The sequence below is a fragment of the Alternaria metachromatica genome (genome assembly GCF_023757995.1).
Source record: "Alternaria metachromatica strain BMP 0045 chromosome Unknown scaffold_13, whole genome shotgun sequence".
NCBI lineage: Eukaryota > Fungi > Ascomycota > Dothideomycetes > Pleosporales > Pleosporaceae > Alternaria > Alternaria metachromatica.
In genome coordinates, this window is record NW_026055504.1 from 267,994 (window position 1) to 283,621 (window position 15,628).

At 52.1% G+C, this 15,628-nt stretch overlaps 5 protein-coding genes across 5 annotated transcripts; 3 read left to right on the top strand and 2 right to left on the bottom strand.

Annotated features, from left to right (window-relative positions):
- Positions 1-3,026: 3,026 nt before the first annotated feature.
- SDH1_2 (succinate dehydrogenase flavoprotein subunit) lies at positions 3,027-5,287 on the bottom strand (the record flags this gene model as incomplete). Its single annotated transcript, XM_049333036.1, has 4 exons — positions 3,027-4,470; positions 4,519-4,683; positions 4,741-5,033; positions 5,246-5,287. 4 exons carry the CDS (start codon positions 5,285-5,287, stop codon positions 3,027-3,029), a joined length of 1,944 nt encoding a protein of 647 aa, XP_049187726.1.
- A 1,279-nt stretch (positions 5,288-6,566) lies between these two features.
- On the bottom strand, positions 6,567-7,903 carry RPL3 (60S ribosomal protein L3; the record flags this gene model as incomplete). The annotated part of the gene is made up of 4 exons (XM_049333037.1): positions 6,567-6,822; positions 6,871-7,544; positions 7,597-7,753; positions 7,812-7,903. The coding sequence occupies 4 exons, from the start codon at positions 7,901-7,903 to the stop codon at positions 6,567-6,569; spliced, it is 1,179 nt and encodes a 392-aa protein (XP_049187727.1).
- Positions 7,904-8,433: 530 nt separating this feature from the next.
- PAB1_2 (Protein phosphatase PP2A regulatory subunit B) lies at positions 8,434-10,222 on the top strand (the record flags this gene model as incomplete). The annotated part of the gene is made up of 6 exons (XM_049333038.1): positions 8,434-8,477; positions 8,586-8,626; positions 8,703-8,800; positions 8,854-9,505; positions 9,555-10,150; positions 10,199-10,222. 6 exons carry the CDS (start codon positions 8,434-8,436, stop codon positions 10,220-10,222), a joined length of 1,455 nt encoding a protein of 484 aa, XP_049187728.1.
- An 873-nt stretch (positions 10,223-11,095) lies between these two features.
- J4E83_006124 (uncharacterized protein) lies at positions 11,096-12,295 on the top strand (the record flags this gene model as incomplete). Its single annotated transcript, XM_049333039.1, has 4 exons — positions 11,096-11,158; positions 11,205-11,230; positions 11,281-11,638; positions 11,690-12,295. 4 exons carry the CDS (start codon positions 11,096-11,098, stop codon positions 12,293-12,295), a joined length of 1,053 nt encoding a protein of 350 aa, XP_049187729.1.
- A 594-nt stretch (positions 12,296-12,889) lies between these two features.
- On the top strand, positions 12,890-15,364 carry J4E83_006125 (uncharacterized protein; the record flags this gene model as incomplete). Its single annotated transcript, XM_049333040.1, has 3 exons — positions 12,890-13,159; positions 13,223-14,855; positions 14,949-15,364. 3 exons carry the CDS (start codon positions 12,890-12,892, stop codon positions 15,362-15,364), a joined length of 2,319 nt encoding a protein of 772 aa, XP_049187730.1.
- Positions 15,365-15,628: the final 264 nt, after the last annotated feature.

Sequence of the window (15,628 nt, forward strand, 5' to 3'; positions counted from 1 at the left end):
AACGCGGTAAGGCTTGAGGATCCCCATCTAGGACCTGTGAGTCCTATAGTCGAGAGTAGTATCACTAGACCGTAGAAGAGTGCACAGCCAATTGCATAGCTAGTACGATGTTAACCTCGCCTTTTTGACTTCACAGTTTCAGGCGGACTTACATGGCATACGAGGTATATACTCGATCTCTGTCGAGGGCAGTGGAGTATTGACTGCGTCGCTTGGCCCAAAGGTTGCCACATTTACGGACTATAATCGCAAGTAGATCTTGATCTTCTTTCATGTCTGTGACGGCCCCAACTTTGGCGATGACTTCGTGTTTGGTTGATACACACATGCCCCTGGTCGTTGAGTCGGGATACTCTAGAAACGAGGCTGCACCATCCCCGACCGTAACGATGTAGTCCAGATTTTCCATGAAAACTACCCACAACATCGTAAACAGCTTCACGACGTTACAGACGATCACAATCGCCATGAAGGTGAGACTTAGCTCGATGCGACTGGATGTTTTGACGTGATATTCTGCAAAGCCATGGGCGCAACGAGCCCATACCTGGGTGTCGTTCTCCAGAGAAGTGGTGATATTCGAATCGACCAAGATATAAGCCCATGTTCCGTTGATGATAGTCCAGTTGAGGGTATTGTCGGGTATTATTTCGAGGGGCCAGGATATGTTCGGGTTCCATTCCAATTCATGACCGCTATCTGGCCAGCCATTTCCGAGCAGTTTTGAAAATTTCGACTCATTTGCACCAAAGTAGCCATCTATCGCAAGATATAGGTCTCCATACTCATGGAAACTGTTGAACCATCCGTACGCGCTATCTATACTGCCATTGTCGAGTGTTACATTGCGATCGTCGTTGATGGCTGCTTCTGCCTGACGTAAAATCTTCTCGTACTCAGCAGAATCTTTGAGCAGCACGGAGATGTTCGCCCTGTTGTCTGCACCAATGTAAAAGACTGCGGAGTTGTAGCTGGCACTCGTAAGCCAACAATCCGGGTTGATAAAGAGCTGATAAAAACCTACAATAAGTGTATAGGTATCGAAGACAATACCATGATGACGCACAAAAGCCTTCGTCGGTTTGGGATGTAGCCGAAGTTATGAACGCTGAGGATCCCGATATCAAGCCAATGGCGTGCAGAGTGAGCTCGATCAATATCTCTTCTTGTTGGCGAACTCAGTACCTGCATGGTATAATTGGAGGCAGCTAAAAGAATTGTACTGAGCGCATTGATCACGATGTGAATAGCGCTAGACCACCAAGACATGTCTTTGGCTTTTCCAGTTGATAGCACGGTAAAGTTGTCCGCGGAGCCGTGTCGTAGTGAGCCGAATACCAGGATGCCTATGTTGCAGCAAAGAACAAGCGACGAAGCAAATGAGCCTAATAAGACACCCATACGCCAACCATGAAACCGGCTGTTCGAAGTGATGTCTTTGAATCGGCGGCTGAGCCACTGAAACGGCCAGGTCATGTCACGAATGACTGGTAGCTTCCAGAAAGCCTTGACGACCACGTTGATCTGGTGCAATCTTTGCGTTGGCTGATCGTCGTCAGCTTCTGAAGGGGATGAAGACATGACTGTTGAAAATGAAGACCTGGCGTTCTGAGTTGTGAGCAGGATCTGCGTGTCTGGACTGCTTGTTCGGTGTGATCTGTCTGCCTGTAAGCTCCGACGTCGGAAGATGATCATGGTATGAAATAGCACTTACGGATAATATGTCAGTTCAGTTCCTCCATCGAACGCCTCTGCACCAAAGGAACAGGGCAATCTTTCGGGTTCAAAGTCTTGATCATCGTCTGGCAGATATGATCTTGTCGATGATGGAGTTGACAAAGAGGGAGTTGTCTGGGACAACGATAATCGACGCCCTGCTAACCCAGAAGTAAAAGAGGCTATGTGGTGGTCTTGGGAAGGATCCATAATAGCTCAAAAGCCTTCGATTTCTTGCCCAGAAGTGTATTCCGGATTCCACGAGGTTCAAGTATTAATACTATAATTACGGTGCCGCATTCAGCCTTTGGAGCAAAATGGGAGACAGAAACTGCATTCGCTTTTTGACGTGGAATTCAAGCAAGATTTTAATGCAGAAGGCTGAGAAGTAGCCTCTAATAAGTCCAAGACCCCCCAAATTTCTATTGGAGAAGGCTGAAGCATGGCAGACTTAGAAGCATTGTGTCGCCCGAATTCGGCTTGGTGGTGGCTGTGATAGACCTTCGGTGCAGATGGGGGCTGATGAACGTGCGTGAAATCGAACCGATCTTCCCATGGTCGGATGGGTTCTTGCAGGGAGCTGAGGGCCTAGCTGCGTCCTCCCGGGACGATGCGTGACCAAAATAGGTATGCCTGCGTGCAAGCATTCTTCGCGCATTCCGCCTTGGATATCACAACGTGTAAAAACACGGTTTCTGACACAGGCTCCACCATGGTGATGTGCCAGAGAGCGAGAAAGTCTGAAAGTCTTGTTGTTGCCATGAGCGGATCCCCATCTGGCGTGGTGACAGCCACTTCAGCCACTTCAGCCCTCGGGTAACGAAAGACCAGGCTAGAAGCCAGCCTTGCTTATACACGGCAGGAGCCATGTTCGGTTCGCGATGAGTGTGGGTGCACGAACGTCGAAGCGAAATCCCTGTTCCCTGTCTGGTTGAGACCGTATTCATTGCCCGGCGTTGAAGGTAGCTACGCTCGTGTTATAGTCGGAAAGCTGATGTTGTCGTGCTGTGCGGGTGACCTGGCGCACTTGCCAAGAACAACGGGCCCACCACAACAATACAGTCAAGCAGGGAAGGAGTACTTCATGCGCCAGGGGAGTTATACCATCCACTGAGAGCAGGTACTGAAGCACTACGTAGCGCGTACATATATTGATACCACGGACAAGACATAACAACATGAACTTGAATGATTCGATTCTCAATCCTAAACGGCTTTCGCTCTTAAACATGCTAAAACATGCAATCCATCATCCGATGTACATAGAATACAAAATACATCCCTCATTTCCTTTCCAAATTACCAATCCTCTAGTATGTACGCTTGAATGGTGGTACAGCCTTGCACTCAGCCTCGTCCAAAGTGGTACCAACAACCTTCCTGTATCCTAATTGAGTCTCGCCGTGCGGCTTCTTCTGCCACGACAATGTGTGCTTCATCCACTGGTCATCGTCACGGTCGGGGAAGTCCTCACGGGCGTGAGCGCCTCGTGACTCTTTACGGTTGGCGGCGGATTCGGCAGTCTGGACGGCGCAGGTGAGGAGGTTGCGTAGCTCAAGGGTCTCGACAAGGTCGGAGTTCCAGATCATGCTGCGGTCCTTGATACCAACGTTGGCGAAGTCGGCGTCGACGTCGTGAATCTTCTTGACACCCTCGTCGAGTGATTCTTGGGTTCGGAAGACGGCGACATCGGTCTGCATGACCTTCTGCATCTGAAGACGGACCTCGGCAGTCGACTTGGCGCCGTCAGATGTGCGGATCTGGTCGAGGACGGAGATGGAATCGGCACCAGCATCGGCGGAGACGGGGTCAGCCTTCTGGCCGGGGCTGAAGTTGTCGCGGATGGTGTGAGAAACAGCACGGCCGAAAACGATAAGGTCGAGGAGGGAGTTGGCACCGAGACGGTTGGCTCCGTGGACAGAGACAGAGGCAGCCTCTCCGCAAGCGAACAGACCTGGGACGACCTGGTCGTTACCCTGAGCGTCTTGGGTGATGACCTCACCAGTGTACTTGGTGGGGATACCACCCATGTTGTAGTGCACGGTAGGAAGAACAGGGATGGGCTGCTTGGTGACATCGACACCAGCGAAAATGGCGGCAGTCTCAGAGATACCGGGTAGACGCTCGTGAAGGACCTCGGCGGGCAGATGGCTGAGCTGGAGGTAGATGTGGTCCTTCTCCGGTCCGACACCACGGCCCTCACGGATTTCCAGGGTCATTGATCGGGATACGACATCGCGGGAGGCAAGATCCTTGGCAGTTGGTGCGTAACGCTCCATGAATCGTTCACCCTCGGAGTTGAGAAGGTAACCACCCTCTCCACGGGATCCTTCAGTGATCAAGCAACCAGCACCGTAGATACCAGTGGGGTGGAACTGGACGAATTCCAGATCCTGGTTGGGAAGACCTGCGCGAGCAACCATAGCCATACCGTCACCAGTACAGGTGTGGGCGGATGTGCAGCTGAAGTAGGCACGTCCGTAACCACCAGTGGCCAAGACGGTGTTCTTTGCGATGAATCGGTGGATGGTTCCGTCTTCCTGGTTGTATGCGACAACACCCTTGCAGACGCCGTCCTCCATGATCAGATCAGTGGCGAAGAACTCGATAAAGTACTTGGTGTTGTGTCGTAGCGATTGTCCGTAGAGAGTGTGGAGGAGAGCGTGACCAGTACGGTCGGCAGCAGCACAGCATCGGTATGCTTGGCCACCCTTGCCGTATTTCTGTGACTGCCCACCGAAAGCACGCTGGTAGCTGGATAATGTTAGTACTCTGCACAAATTAGAGCTGGATTGACCCTACATCTTGCCATCGTCAGTTCGCGAGAAGGGGCAGCCGTAGTTCTCAAGTTCGATGACGGACTGAGGCGCCTCTCTTGTCATGTAGTGAATAGCGTCTTGGTCACCAAGCCAATCTGATCCCTTGACTGTGTCGTACATATGCCACCGCCAGTCGTCCTCGTGCATGCTACACATATCCGTCAGCTGCTGTTATACCCACTGCATGTTTGTCCAGTCCACCTACTTTCCGAGCGCGGCGTTGATACCACCCTGTGCTGCGACTGTGTGCGATCGAGTGGGGAAAAGCTTGGATATACAGGCTGTGTTGAAACCAGCTTCAGCGAGACCGAATGCCGCGCGGAGACCAGCTCCTCCAGCGCCGACAACAATGGCATCGTATTCGTGGTCGATGACGGGGTATTTGCTCGAGATGAAGCCTGACGCTTCCTTCGCCCTCAGGTTCTCGGTAGCGAATATGCGCTGCGCTGGCCGGGTGGAAGAGAAGGCTCGTGTAGTTGGGCGGAAGCTCCTCGCGAGCTATGAGGCGAACATTAGCCATTGAACAGTCAAGACTCGTAAGAAGACGTGGAAGATCCAAGGGCATTGTCCAGCACTGCGAAAGTGTCGTGTCGACAGGCGACATTCTGCCAACGCCATGTGGGATGTGGCACACGCCTCGGTGCGGCGGATGCCGGGCTTGTCGACCGTCGACTGCGACTGCGTGGTATGGGAGGGCTGTCAAAACTCACCTGGCTTGCAAGCTGCGTACGACGCATCCTGAGACAACTCATTTTGGCGGTAGCCGAAGAGCGGAGAGTATGCAACGGGAGTGCGAAAGGTCCTGGTGGATTTGAAGTTGGAGGTCAATGATGGCAGTTGCGACCGACGGCGTTACTTACCAACTAAAATCGGAGCGCGCTAATTGGGTCGGTAGGCCTCGGCTGCATTGCCTCCCAAGTACCTGCCCTTCATTCCGGCTTTTCTTCTTGATGAACGTGATGCATCTTTGCCTCTATTGCAAGGTCACGCAGGCCATATAGGCTATCAACATAGAGGCTATTGATCTGATTGCACTTTGCGCTGCAAGAATCTTCGCGGTCATAGACATGATTCTAGCTAACAAACTCATCCCACACAAAATCGTTACATGCTTGACGGCCAACTTCCGGCTTTGGACGTTCGGAACAATCATGGTACTTGCGAAGCACATGGCAACTGCTGTCACTTGGGCTGACTCATGCACCTTGTCTGGGCCGACAGTTGTTGCCGCTGGCGCTCAAGATGTCGAGCCTCATTCGTCGTCGTCATAGACCTTCTCACACGATCACAAGGCTGTTCCCCAGTCGTTGTACCAGGGAATTTTCTCCGCACGTTACGTTGCTAATATAGGTGTCGCTACTACCGTTAGTATACCATTCTTACTTACTCCAAGACCCTTTTTGTCAACCGCATCAGCGTCTGAATTGCGCATATGCATACAAACTTCTTGAACCCTAGTGCACATGGGGTGACGCTCACAGTTCGACATTGTGTCGGCTTTATTATACCACCTCGTACAAGGGAAGAAAATCAACATGTACCCCCTAGAAGTCTACATTGCCGTAGGGAATATATATATTTCAACTTATATACTGATGTAGACGGCAGAGCACCTGCTCATAGTCGTTTCCATGGTTTTGATGCCCTCACCGCATAGCGCAACATTTAGCTGGGCAGGACTCACTACCGAACCAAGTCGCACACGGGCACGCACCGTGATTAAATTCCAGCGAGCGCCTCACACAAGAAAACTGAATAGGTCTGGAGCCTACATCAGCGTTAGATCTCCTATTTTGCATGTTTTCATGTTGATGTAGACTACAGACCTGTTTAATCTTTTCCTAGGTTGACCAGCGAGTGCCTCTGGCCAGACGGTTTTTACGCATCACACATTGATAATACATATTTGAATTGGGGAATCGTTGAATTTTTGTTCAATCGCTCATGACTGGCATCCATATAGTAAACCTATCCTCTGCGCCCAAGCCCGTGAGAAGAAAGCATGCACTCCGTAGCACCATCTCGAGACTTCTAGGACGAAGTCTGAAGGTCCTTCTTGAGGACACCCTCGTATTGCCTCTTCTCAGCCGGTGTCTGGTAAGCACCGTGACCGAACTTGGAAGAGGTGTCGATCCACTTGAGCTCGACCTTCTCCAGCGCCCTCCTGCTGGTGTGGGTGAACATGGACTTGCGCAGGGTCATGACGCGCTTCTTGACACCAGGGCAGTTACCCTTGAGGAGGAGGAAGTCGTTCTTAACCTCACCGTAGCGGACGAAGCCACCCATTCTGATTTGTGTTAGTAGTGATCACCGACCAGTGTGACATGTGACTTACGGTGTGATGCGCTTCTTGGAGACGTCGAACTCGGTGGAGGCGTTGCCCTCATCCTCGCCCTTGCCGAGACGGTAGATCTTGTGGTTGACAGAGGTACGGTGGTGGTAACCCATCTGACCAGCACGAGCAACAGTCCATTGGACGTGGGCCGGGTGCCAGGCACCGATACAGGCGACCTTGCGGAGACCCTTGTGTGTCTTACGCGGGAGCTTCTTGGTGCCCCATCGGGAGGTGACACCGTTGTATCCGTGACCCTTGGTGACGGCGATAACGTCGATCATCTCGTTGTCCTCGAAGATGGAGCCGATCTCGATGGGCTTCTCGAACAGACCGTGGGCGTATGAGACCTTGTCGGCGATGCTGCCACCGTTGACCTGGATCTCCATGAGATGGGCCTTCTTCTGCTTGAGCGGGGTCTTGTGGATCTGGGTGTGGGCGAGAACGCGGATGACGGTGCAGTACTTCTTCATGCGCTCGAGCTCCTTGGTGATAGACTGGCCGTTCTCCTCGGAGTGCTTCTTGGCGTACTTGGTGAAGGCCTTCTTCTTGCTCTTGTACCAGTTGCGGTAGAAGCGGCGCTTGACCTCGTCGCTCAAGTGCTCAGCCCAGACGGTGGTGAGCGAGCGGAGACCACGGGGAGTCTCGATGTAGCCGACAAGACCGACAGCGATCATCTGCGGCCGTGTTAGTAGTGCGCCAAAATTGCTCGGAATTGGCTATGCGTACGGGAGGAGTCTCGATGACGGTGCAGGCCTCGACAATCTCCTTCTTGTGCAGCTTGGCACCTGGTCGGTCGAGATCGCGGACGATTGTGGTCATACCGGCCTTGTAGCCCATGGCGGCCGTCAGGTGGACGGGCTTCTTGGGGTCATCCTTAGGGAAGCTGGCAATTGCAGTGAGCAGGCTGTCCGACAGTGGGCGGTGGTGACATGGAAATTTACCTCTTCACCTTACCCCGGTGACGGGCGGCGCGCTTTCGCGGCAAGAATGCCAGAGACCCGTGGCGGGGGGCTTCGAACTTCCTGTGTGACATGGTTCGATCCTGTGGTTAGTTGGAGGAGTTGGAGGAGTCGTCAAGGAAAAGTCCTCTTGAATATTGAGGTTGACGGAGGAAAGTGCGAGCGGACGGCGCTAGTACAAGTTAGCGCGCCTTCCGACCTTGCTTGCCAAGGCACGTCCACGGATCGCAGTTGCCCCACGTTAGAGGCAGTGAAGGTAGCAACAACACACTTGATCTCTGTAACGTGCGCTGTTGCTCCCTACGTCGTCGCCCGCCCTCGTCATTCCGCCGTCGACTCGATTCCGCCGGAGCTTCAACGATCAGCCCGCCCAACCGCCAACCCCGCCATCGGCCACGGCCAGCAGACACCGCTCCCACTACATCATTCCCAGCACTCACTCACCCACCACCCTCGACCTTGGCGGCGCTACCTCACCCGGGCCCCACGACAAGCTCAACAGCTCGCACACTGAACACCCATAGTACATTGCGTACGAACACGACAGAGCACTCGCTACCCTTGACCGCACGCCGCTGGTGTCCCGCAATCCTTGTCCAGAATCATGGTAGAAGCCGAAGGCAATCCCACGACGTGGAAATTCACCCAGTACGTACCGCATGCTACACATCTCCTTTAGGCCCCTCAGCTCAGCTCGGTTGCTGCTGTGCTCGCCACTAGCTCAAATCGCACTGGAAACGCCACTGACTGGAGCAGGTGCTTCGGCGACAAAGGCGATGTTGAAGACATAACCGAAGGTACGTACCGTTTCTTGCCGTTGCGCTCTCTGTACATTCATTAATACCTGCATGCAATTGCTGACAGCGAGCGCAGCCGACATCATCTCAACCGTCGAGTTCGACCAGACGGGCAACTACCTTGCAACCGGTGACAAGGGCGGTCGTGTGGTTTTGTTCGAGAGGAACGAGACGGTATGCCCTTTTCTACTATGACCTCGCGCTGGTTCAAGACTGACAAGATGCAGAAAAAAACCTGCGAATACAAGTTCCACACCGAGTTCCAATCGCACGAGCCTGAATTCGATTACCTGAAATCTCTCGAGATCGAAGAGAAGATCAACAAGATCAAGTGGTGCCGCCGGCAAAACGCTTCACACTATCTGCTTTCCACAAACGACAAGACAATCAAGCTATGGAAGGTATTTGAAAAGTCGCTGAAAGTGGTGGCGGAGAACAACTTGTCACACGAGTTGACACCTGGAGGTGGGGTTGCTGGTGGAGGTGGTCCCGTCAGGAACCCGAATGCACAGTTCCGTAGCGCCACCGATCTGAAGCTTCCACGGCTCACACATCACGACACAGTTGTTGCCGCAGTACCGCGAAAGACGTATGCCAACGCGCACGCCTACCACATCAACAGCATATCAGTCAACAGCGATGGCGAGACGTTCATTAGTAGCGATGATCTGCGAATCAACCTCTGGAACCTGAATATCCAAGACCAGAGCTTCAACATCGTCGACATCAAGCCCGCCAATATGGAGGAGCTGACGGAGGTCATCACTGCTGCCGAGTTCCACCCTATCAGCTGCAACTGGTTCATGTATGCAAGCTCTAAGGGTACCATCAAGCTGGCCGACATGCGCGAGAGTGCTCTGTGCGACCAGCATGCAAAGCGTAAGCCGTCCGTCTTTCCACCTCAGCTAATACTAACCTTGCTCCACAGAATTCGAGCAAGAAGAAGACCCATCTTCGCGATCGTTCTTCTCTGAGATCATCTCATCCATCTCCGACGTCCGATTTTCACACGATGGAAGATACATTCTGTCACGCGACTACTTGACTGTCAAGATCTGGGACGTAAACATGGAAAAGACTCCGGTCAAGACCATCCCAATCCATGAACATCTACGACCGAGACTCTGCGACACCTACGAGAACGACAGCATTTTCGACAAGTTTGAGGTTGTTTTCTCTGGGGATGCGAAGAATGTCATGACTGGTAGCTACAACAACAACTTCATGATATACCCGTCCGATAACGACAAAGACACCGAGGTAGTTTTGCAGGCCGACAAGTCTGCATTCAAGGCGAAGAAGGTTGGTATCCCAACACCCATGAACTCGTCGACAAGCCCGACAGGCAGCAACACAAGTAAGAAAGGTGGCTCAAGGGCCGGCAGCCCTGCTGCTGGTGCAGTCGGACAGGGCCAACGCATGAGGAAGGAGACGGACGCAGATCAGATCGACTTCAACAAGAAGATCTTACACATGAGCTGGCATCCATTCGAGGACAGCATCGCTATAGCAGCGACAAACAACGTAAGCAAGCTGGTTCTCTTCGTATGATCAATGTCTAACATCCTACAGCTTTTCGTCTTCTCCGCATTGTAGGGGTATCCTTGATTCGCGAACATCGCCACAGAATACATGTAAACAGGAGCATCAGCTTGTTGGGTTTCTGGTCATCTTTACTCTTCCATCTTCCTTTCAATGTTGGCAGCAGCCTGCCAGGCGGCGCTAGGATGATAGAACAGGAGCATTCTTGGCGAATCGGCGTGGGAATGCAGATGAGGAACGACGCAATGTGGTTTAACGATCGGGTAGCCGCAGAGCAGTGTAGATTGAAACACCACTATAATGACTCTGAGTGGTGCAGAGAAAGAACAAAAGAAACTCTCGTCAACAAGTCTTGGTTCCACCTCTGCGTGAGACAGCCCAGGACATATCACAGATGCTAAAAGACTGCGACAAGCACATGACTATTTTGTATGTGCTTTGCACTGTCATGATGGACGTGAAGCACTTATATGCTCAAACTTGTTAACGTCTTTCGTAAATCGTACGTAAAGATGCCTGACGAGGCTCTGTTCTAGAAGTTTGCTTGATTCGGCAGTACCTAGGTTGATCCCGTTAGCGCCCGCCGTGAGGCTCATGACATCCCAGACTTCCACGTTGCGTTTCATTTCTCTAGATTTCTCGCAACGTTCACCATATTACAAGCCATGCTCAGTACATAAAGTTTTGTGTGCAATCGTACTCACTTGAGTGTTTTCTGTATGTTGCCTGTGCGATGGAAGATGGTTTTCGCGGAATGCGCTATGCGATTCTGCACTTGCCAACTTACTGTCATCTAACGCTCACCTACGTCACCTTTCTGACAAGCAACAGCTCCACCAACTTTCGCTTCGAAGAGTGTACACGGCCGAATTCCCGAGTAATTGCCTAGGTAATCTGTGCCACTCCTCACGCCACGCGACTGCTATCATGGCCGCTCTTGCGCCCGTTATCAGCAGCTTTTCGCTCATCTTCGGAGGGTGTTGTGCAAATGTAAGAAATTCACAATTGTTATGATGCCATCACTAAAGTCTGAAAGGTGTATTGTCTGGAAGCAATAGTAAAGTAAACAGAGTGTAGTCCCTAGTAACAGCACAAAATCTAACACAGCCCAGGCAAGAGCCTGACAGTGGCCTACTCATTACGCTCTTCCAATTCGTGTTTACATGTCTCTCGACATTGCACTACCAGTTCGATCCGAATGGTCGTTACTTCATGCGGAGTTCGCCCGTACCATTTCGAAAATGGTGTGTCAGCGCTGCGTTGTTCTTCACGGTCAACATGCTGAACAACTGGGCTTTCGCATTCAACATCTCAGTCCCTGTTCATATCATCCTCAGAAGCTTTGGTAGTGTGACTACTATGGCGGCTGGCTGGTTCCGTGGCAAGAGATACACACCTCTCCAGGTCTTCTCCGTTGCGATCCTGACGCTAGGTGTGATGGTGTCAGCATGGGCAGATGCACAGTCAAAGGTACAGTAGAGCGATCAACGACTTATCTATAGACGCTGACCACGGAAATAGGGCAAGAACATGGATGCTTCGAGCTCCGATGAGTCGAATTCCTCTCTACAAGCTGGTCTTCTTATCCTGCTCATCGCGCAACTACTCTCCGCATGGATGGGCGCCTATGTCGAGGACGTCTATAGTGAACATGGCAAGGACTGGCAGGCCAACCTCTTCTACTCCCACTTGCTGTCCATCCCGTTCTTTGCAGGATTTGCACCAGTCTTGACGCAACAGTTCAAGCGCCTGCAGGCCTCGCAATCATTCGAGGTTCCACCGAAAGTCGCAGAAAACCTACCGCCGATCGTCAACAGTATCTTGGCCTCAACATCACAGCATGTCATCTATCTTACTGCCAATGCCCTTACCCAACTACTCTGCATCACCGGCGTCAATATGCTTAGCGCCAATACTTCGGCCGTTACTGTTACGATCGTGCTGAACATTAGAAAGCTGGTAAGCTTCTTGCTCAGTATCTGGATATTCGGAAACCAGATGACTGGACTGATGAAAGTCGGCGCTGCAATGGTGTTTGGTGCGGGTGCTTTGTATGGATGGGAAACATCGTATCGCATCCCGCAGCAGAAGAAGTTGGAAGCCGAGAAGGGAAAGAAGGGCCAATGATTCCAGAGTGTCACCACTCGATCCGCCTTTTAGGGCGAGGCGAACACCTCGATCAAGGAGAAAACTGAACAGCCCAGAGGCTACACAAACGCTAGATCTCCTGATTTGCCTCTATTATCCTAGTGTAGTCTTTAGACCTGCTCGGGTTGTCCTTATATGAGGTGCGAACATGACTTTGTCCTGCTTGCCGGCAGCGTTTGCAAGGTTGCAATGAGATAGGCTACGGCGGTATCTCGGGAACATGTAGAGCATGCGAAGATCATGGAGATGCCAATGCCAAGAGCATATAGACGAATATACTTGACCAGACTATTGTTACCCCTCGCTGGGGGGCTGTGATGATGGTGGACCAATGACCGCTAATGCAGGGGCCAAGTGCAAGCGAGAGAGCCCATTAGGGATTGGCTCCTTCGGACCCTGAACTCGCGATTAGGTGTCGTGTTCTCAGAGCGCAACTCCGACTCTCTTTCCAATTCCATCAAATTCGTTCCTTTGTTTATGGGAGGTAGGCGCATCCTTGTAGCCCTCAACGTGTTGCGGCATTGGAAGCTAACATCAGAGTCCACAGGTAGCTTCATCGAGCTATAGCCCACCATGTCTTCACCAGCTGGTAGCGTCCGCCAGCGCGCAGGCAAGGACAAGAAGCGAGGAACCTCACCGAACCCCGAAGCCCTCGCCGAGAAGGTCCAGGAGAAAGTCGCCAATGTCGTCGAGAAGGTCAAACCATACAAGCCGGTCCAACAGGGCGGAGAATGGGACTACAAGCTCGCTATCGCCGTAATGACCGTTCTGGCATTCATTACGCGGTTCTGGGGCATCAGACATCCTGATCAGGTTGTGTTCGATGAGGTGCACTTTGGAAAGGTGTGTATATCGTTGGAGGCAGAAAGAGATACGATGCACGTCCAGATCGCTAATCGCACATAGTTCGCTTCGTACTACCTGCAACGAACCTACTTCTTCGATGTCCATCCTCCCCTCGGAAAGCTCCTCTTTGCCTTCGCTGGCTGGCTCGTCGGATACAAGGGCGACTTCTTGTTCGAGAACATTGGCGATTCCTACATTACCAACAAGGTCCCGTATGTCGCATACCGCGCCATGCCCGCCTCGCTCGGTGCTCTTACCGTTCCCATCGTCTTCATGATCATGTGGGAGTCTGGCTACTCGCTACCTGCCTGTATCACTGCGGCCGGTCTGATGCTTTTCGACAACGCCCACATTGGCCAGACGCGCTTGATCCTCCTCGATGCTTCGCTTATTTTCTTCATGGCGCTCTCCGTACTATCCTACATCCGCTTCTACAAGGAGCGTCACAATGCTTTCGGGCGGAAATGGTGGAAGTGGCTCCTTCTGACTGGTATCAGTCTGAGCTGCGTTATCTCCATCAAGTACGTCGGTGTTTTCACCTTCTTCTCCATTGGTGTACCGGTCATGATTGACCTCTGGGACTTGATGGACGTCAACCGACGACAGGGTGCCTTGACTTTGGCCGAATTTGGCAAGCACTTTGCTGCTCGCGCTGTGGGCTTGGTCATCGTTCCGTTCTTCCTTTACCTTTTCTGGTTCCAGGTCCACTTCTCCATCCTCACACGATCCGGCCCTGGTGACGACTTCATGACCCCAGAGTTCCAGGAGACTCTGAGCGACAATGTCATGAGCCTTCAATCCGTCGGTATCAACTACTATGATTCCATCACCATCCGTCACAAGGAGACCAAGGTCTACCTTCACAGCCACCCTGACCGCTACCCTCTGCGTTACGATGATGGACGTGTTTCTTCCCAGGGACAGCAGGTTACTGGATACCCCCACAACGACACCAACAACCACTGGCAGGTCCTTCCTTCAAAGCCCCTGGACAATGAGATCGGTCAACGCGTTAAGGTCGGCGATGTCATTCGTCTTCGCCATTTGATCACGGACACCGTTCTTCTAACACACGATGTTGCTTCTCCTTACTACCCTACCAACCAGGAATTCACCACTGTGACCAAGGACGAAGCAACCGGTGCACGCTACAACGACACTCTCTTTGAGCTCAAGGTTGACAAGGGCAAGGGCGATTTCAAGACCATGTCTACTCACTTCAAGCTTGTTCACGTGCCAACCAAGGTCGCCATGTGGACGCACACCAAGCCTCTGCCAGATTGGGCCTACAAACAGGCTGAAATCAACGGTAATAAGGCGGTCCAGCAGTCCAGCAATGTCTGGTATGTCGATGACATTCCTTCGCTTCCTGTTGAAGATGAGCGCAACAAAAAGGAACCAAAGCAGGTCAAGCACTTGGGCTTCCTCAGGAAGTGGGTTGAGCTGCAGCGTGCCATGTTCTACCACAACAATGCCTTGACCAGCTCGCATCCTTATGCATCCCAGCCGATCTCCTGGCCTTTCCTCCTTCGCGGTGTGTCTTTCTGGACTCACAACGACACTCGCCAGCAGATCTACTTCCTGGGTAACCCCATTGGATGGTGGCTCGCTTCCTCGCTTCTTGCTGTGTTTGCCGGTATCATTGGTGCCGACCAGCTGGCTCTCCGCCGTGGCATGGATGCCCTCGATGAGCGTAAGTTACCATTTTCATACACGAAACCCAGGCTATTCGCTTTTGTATTGGCATTTGTATTTGAAGGGGAGGTTCTAACATTCATGTCTGCAGGCACTCGCTCCCGTCTCTACAACTCCACTGGATTCTTCTTCCTCACCTGGGCTGCGCATTACATCCCCTTCTACATCATGGGTCGTCAGCTCTTCTTGCATCACTATCTTCCCGCGCATCTTGCTTCTTGTCTAGTCACTGGTGCCCTGGTAGAGTTCGTGTTCTGCATTGAACCCCAGGACCCCGAGATGCCAGCCTCCGCCAAGGGCCACCGCCGCACTCACTCAAAGCCCGTTCGCGAGCGTGTCGCCTCTTCTAGCCTGATGGGCAGCTGGATCGCTATGGGTGTCATCCTCGCCGCCGCCTTCTGGTGCTTCCTCTTCTTCGCACCACTTACATATGGTAGCCCCGGCCTTACTGTTCCCCAAGTTCAGTCGAGGAAGTGGCTTGGATATGACCTCCACTTTGCCAAATAGATGAAGCATGAGTGAAGGACTCGCTTCAAATTGGGGTTGGGGTGTCTTCTATTGGATTAACTAGGGTAAAATGCGCACAGCGCGGAGTGCTGATTGTGTGGATTAGGGTCTTCTATATATTTTAGTGTGTTCTCTTTTGATGGGGCCGAGTAGAGGTCACGCCTTTGAGCACGCAAATATTTCCTATGTAATAGATATAAATACGGTGGTGAACAGTTCATGGTTCGGCCATCAATTTATGAGTTCACAGATCCATGACATCAC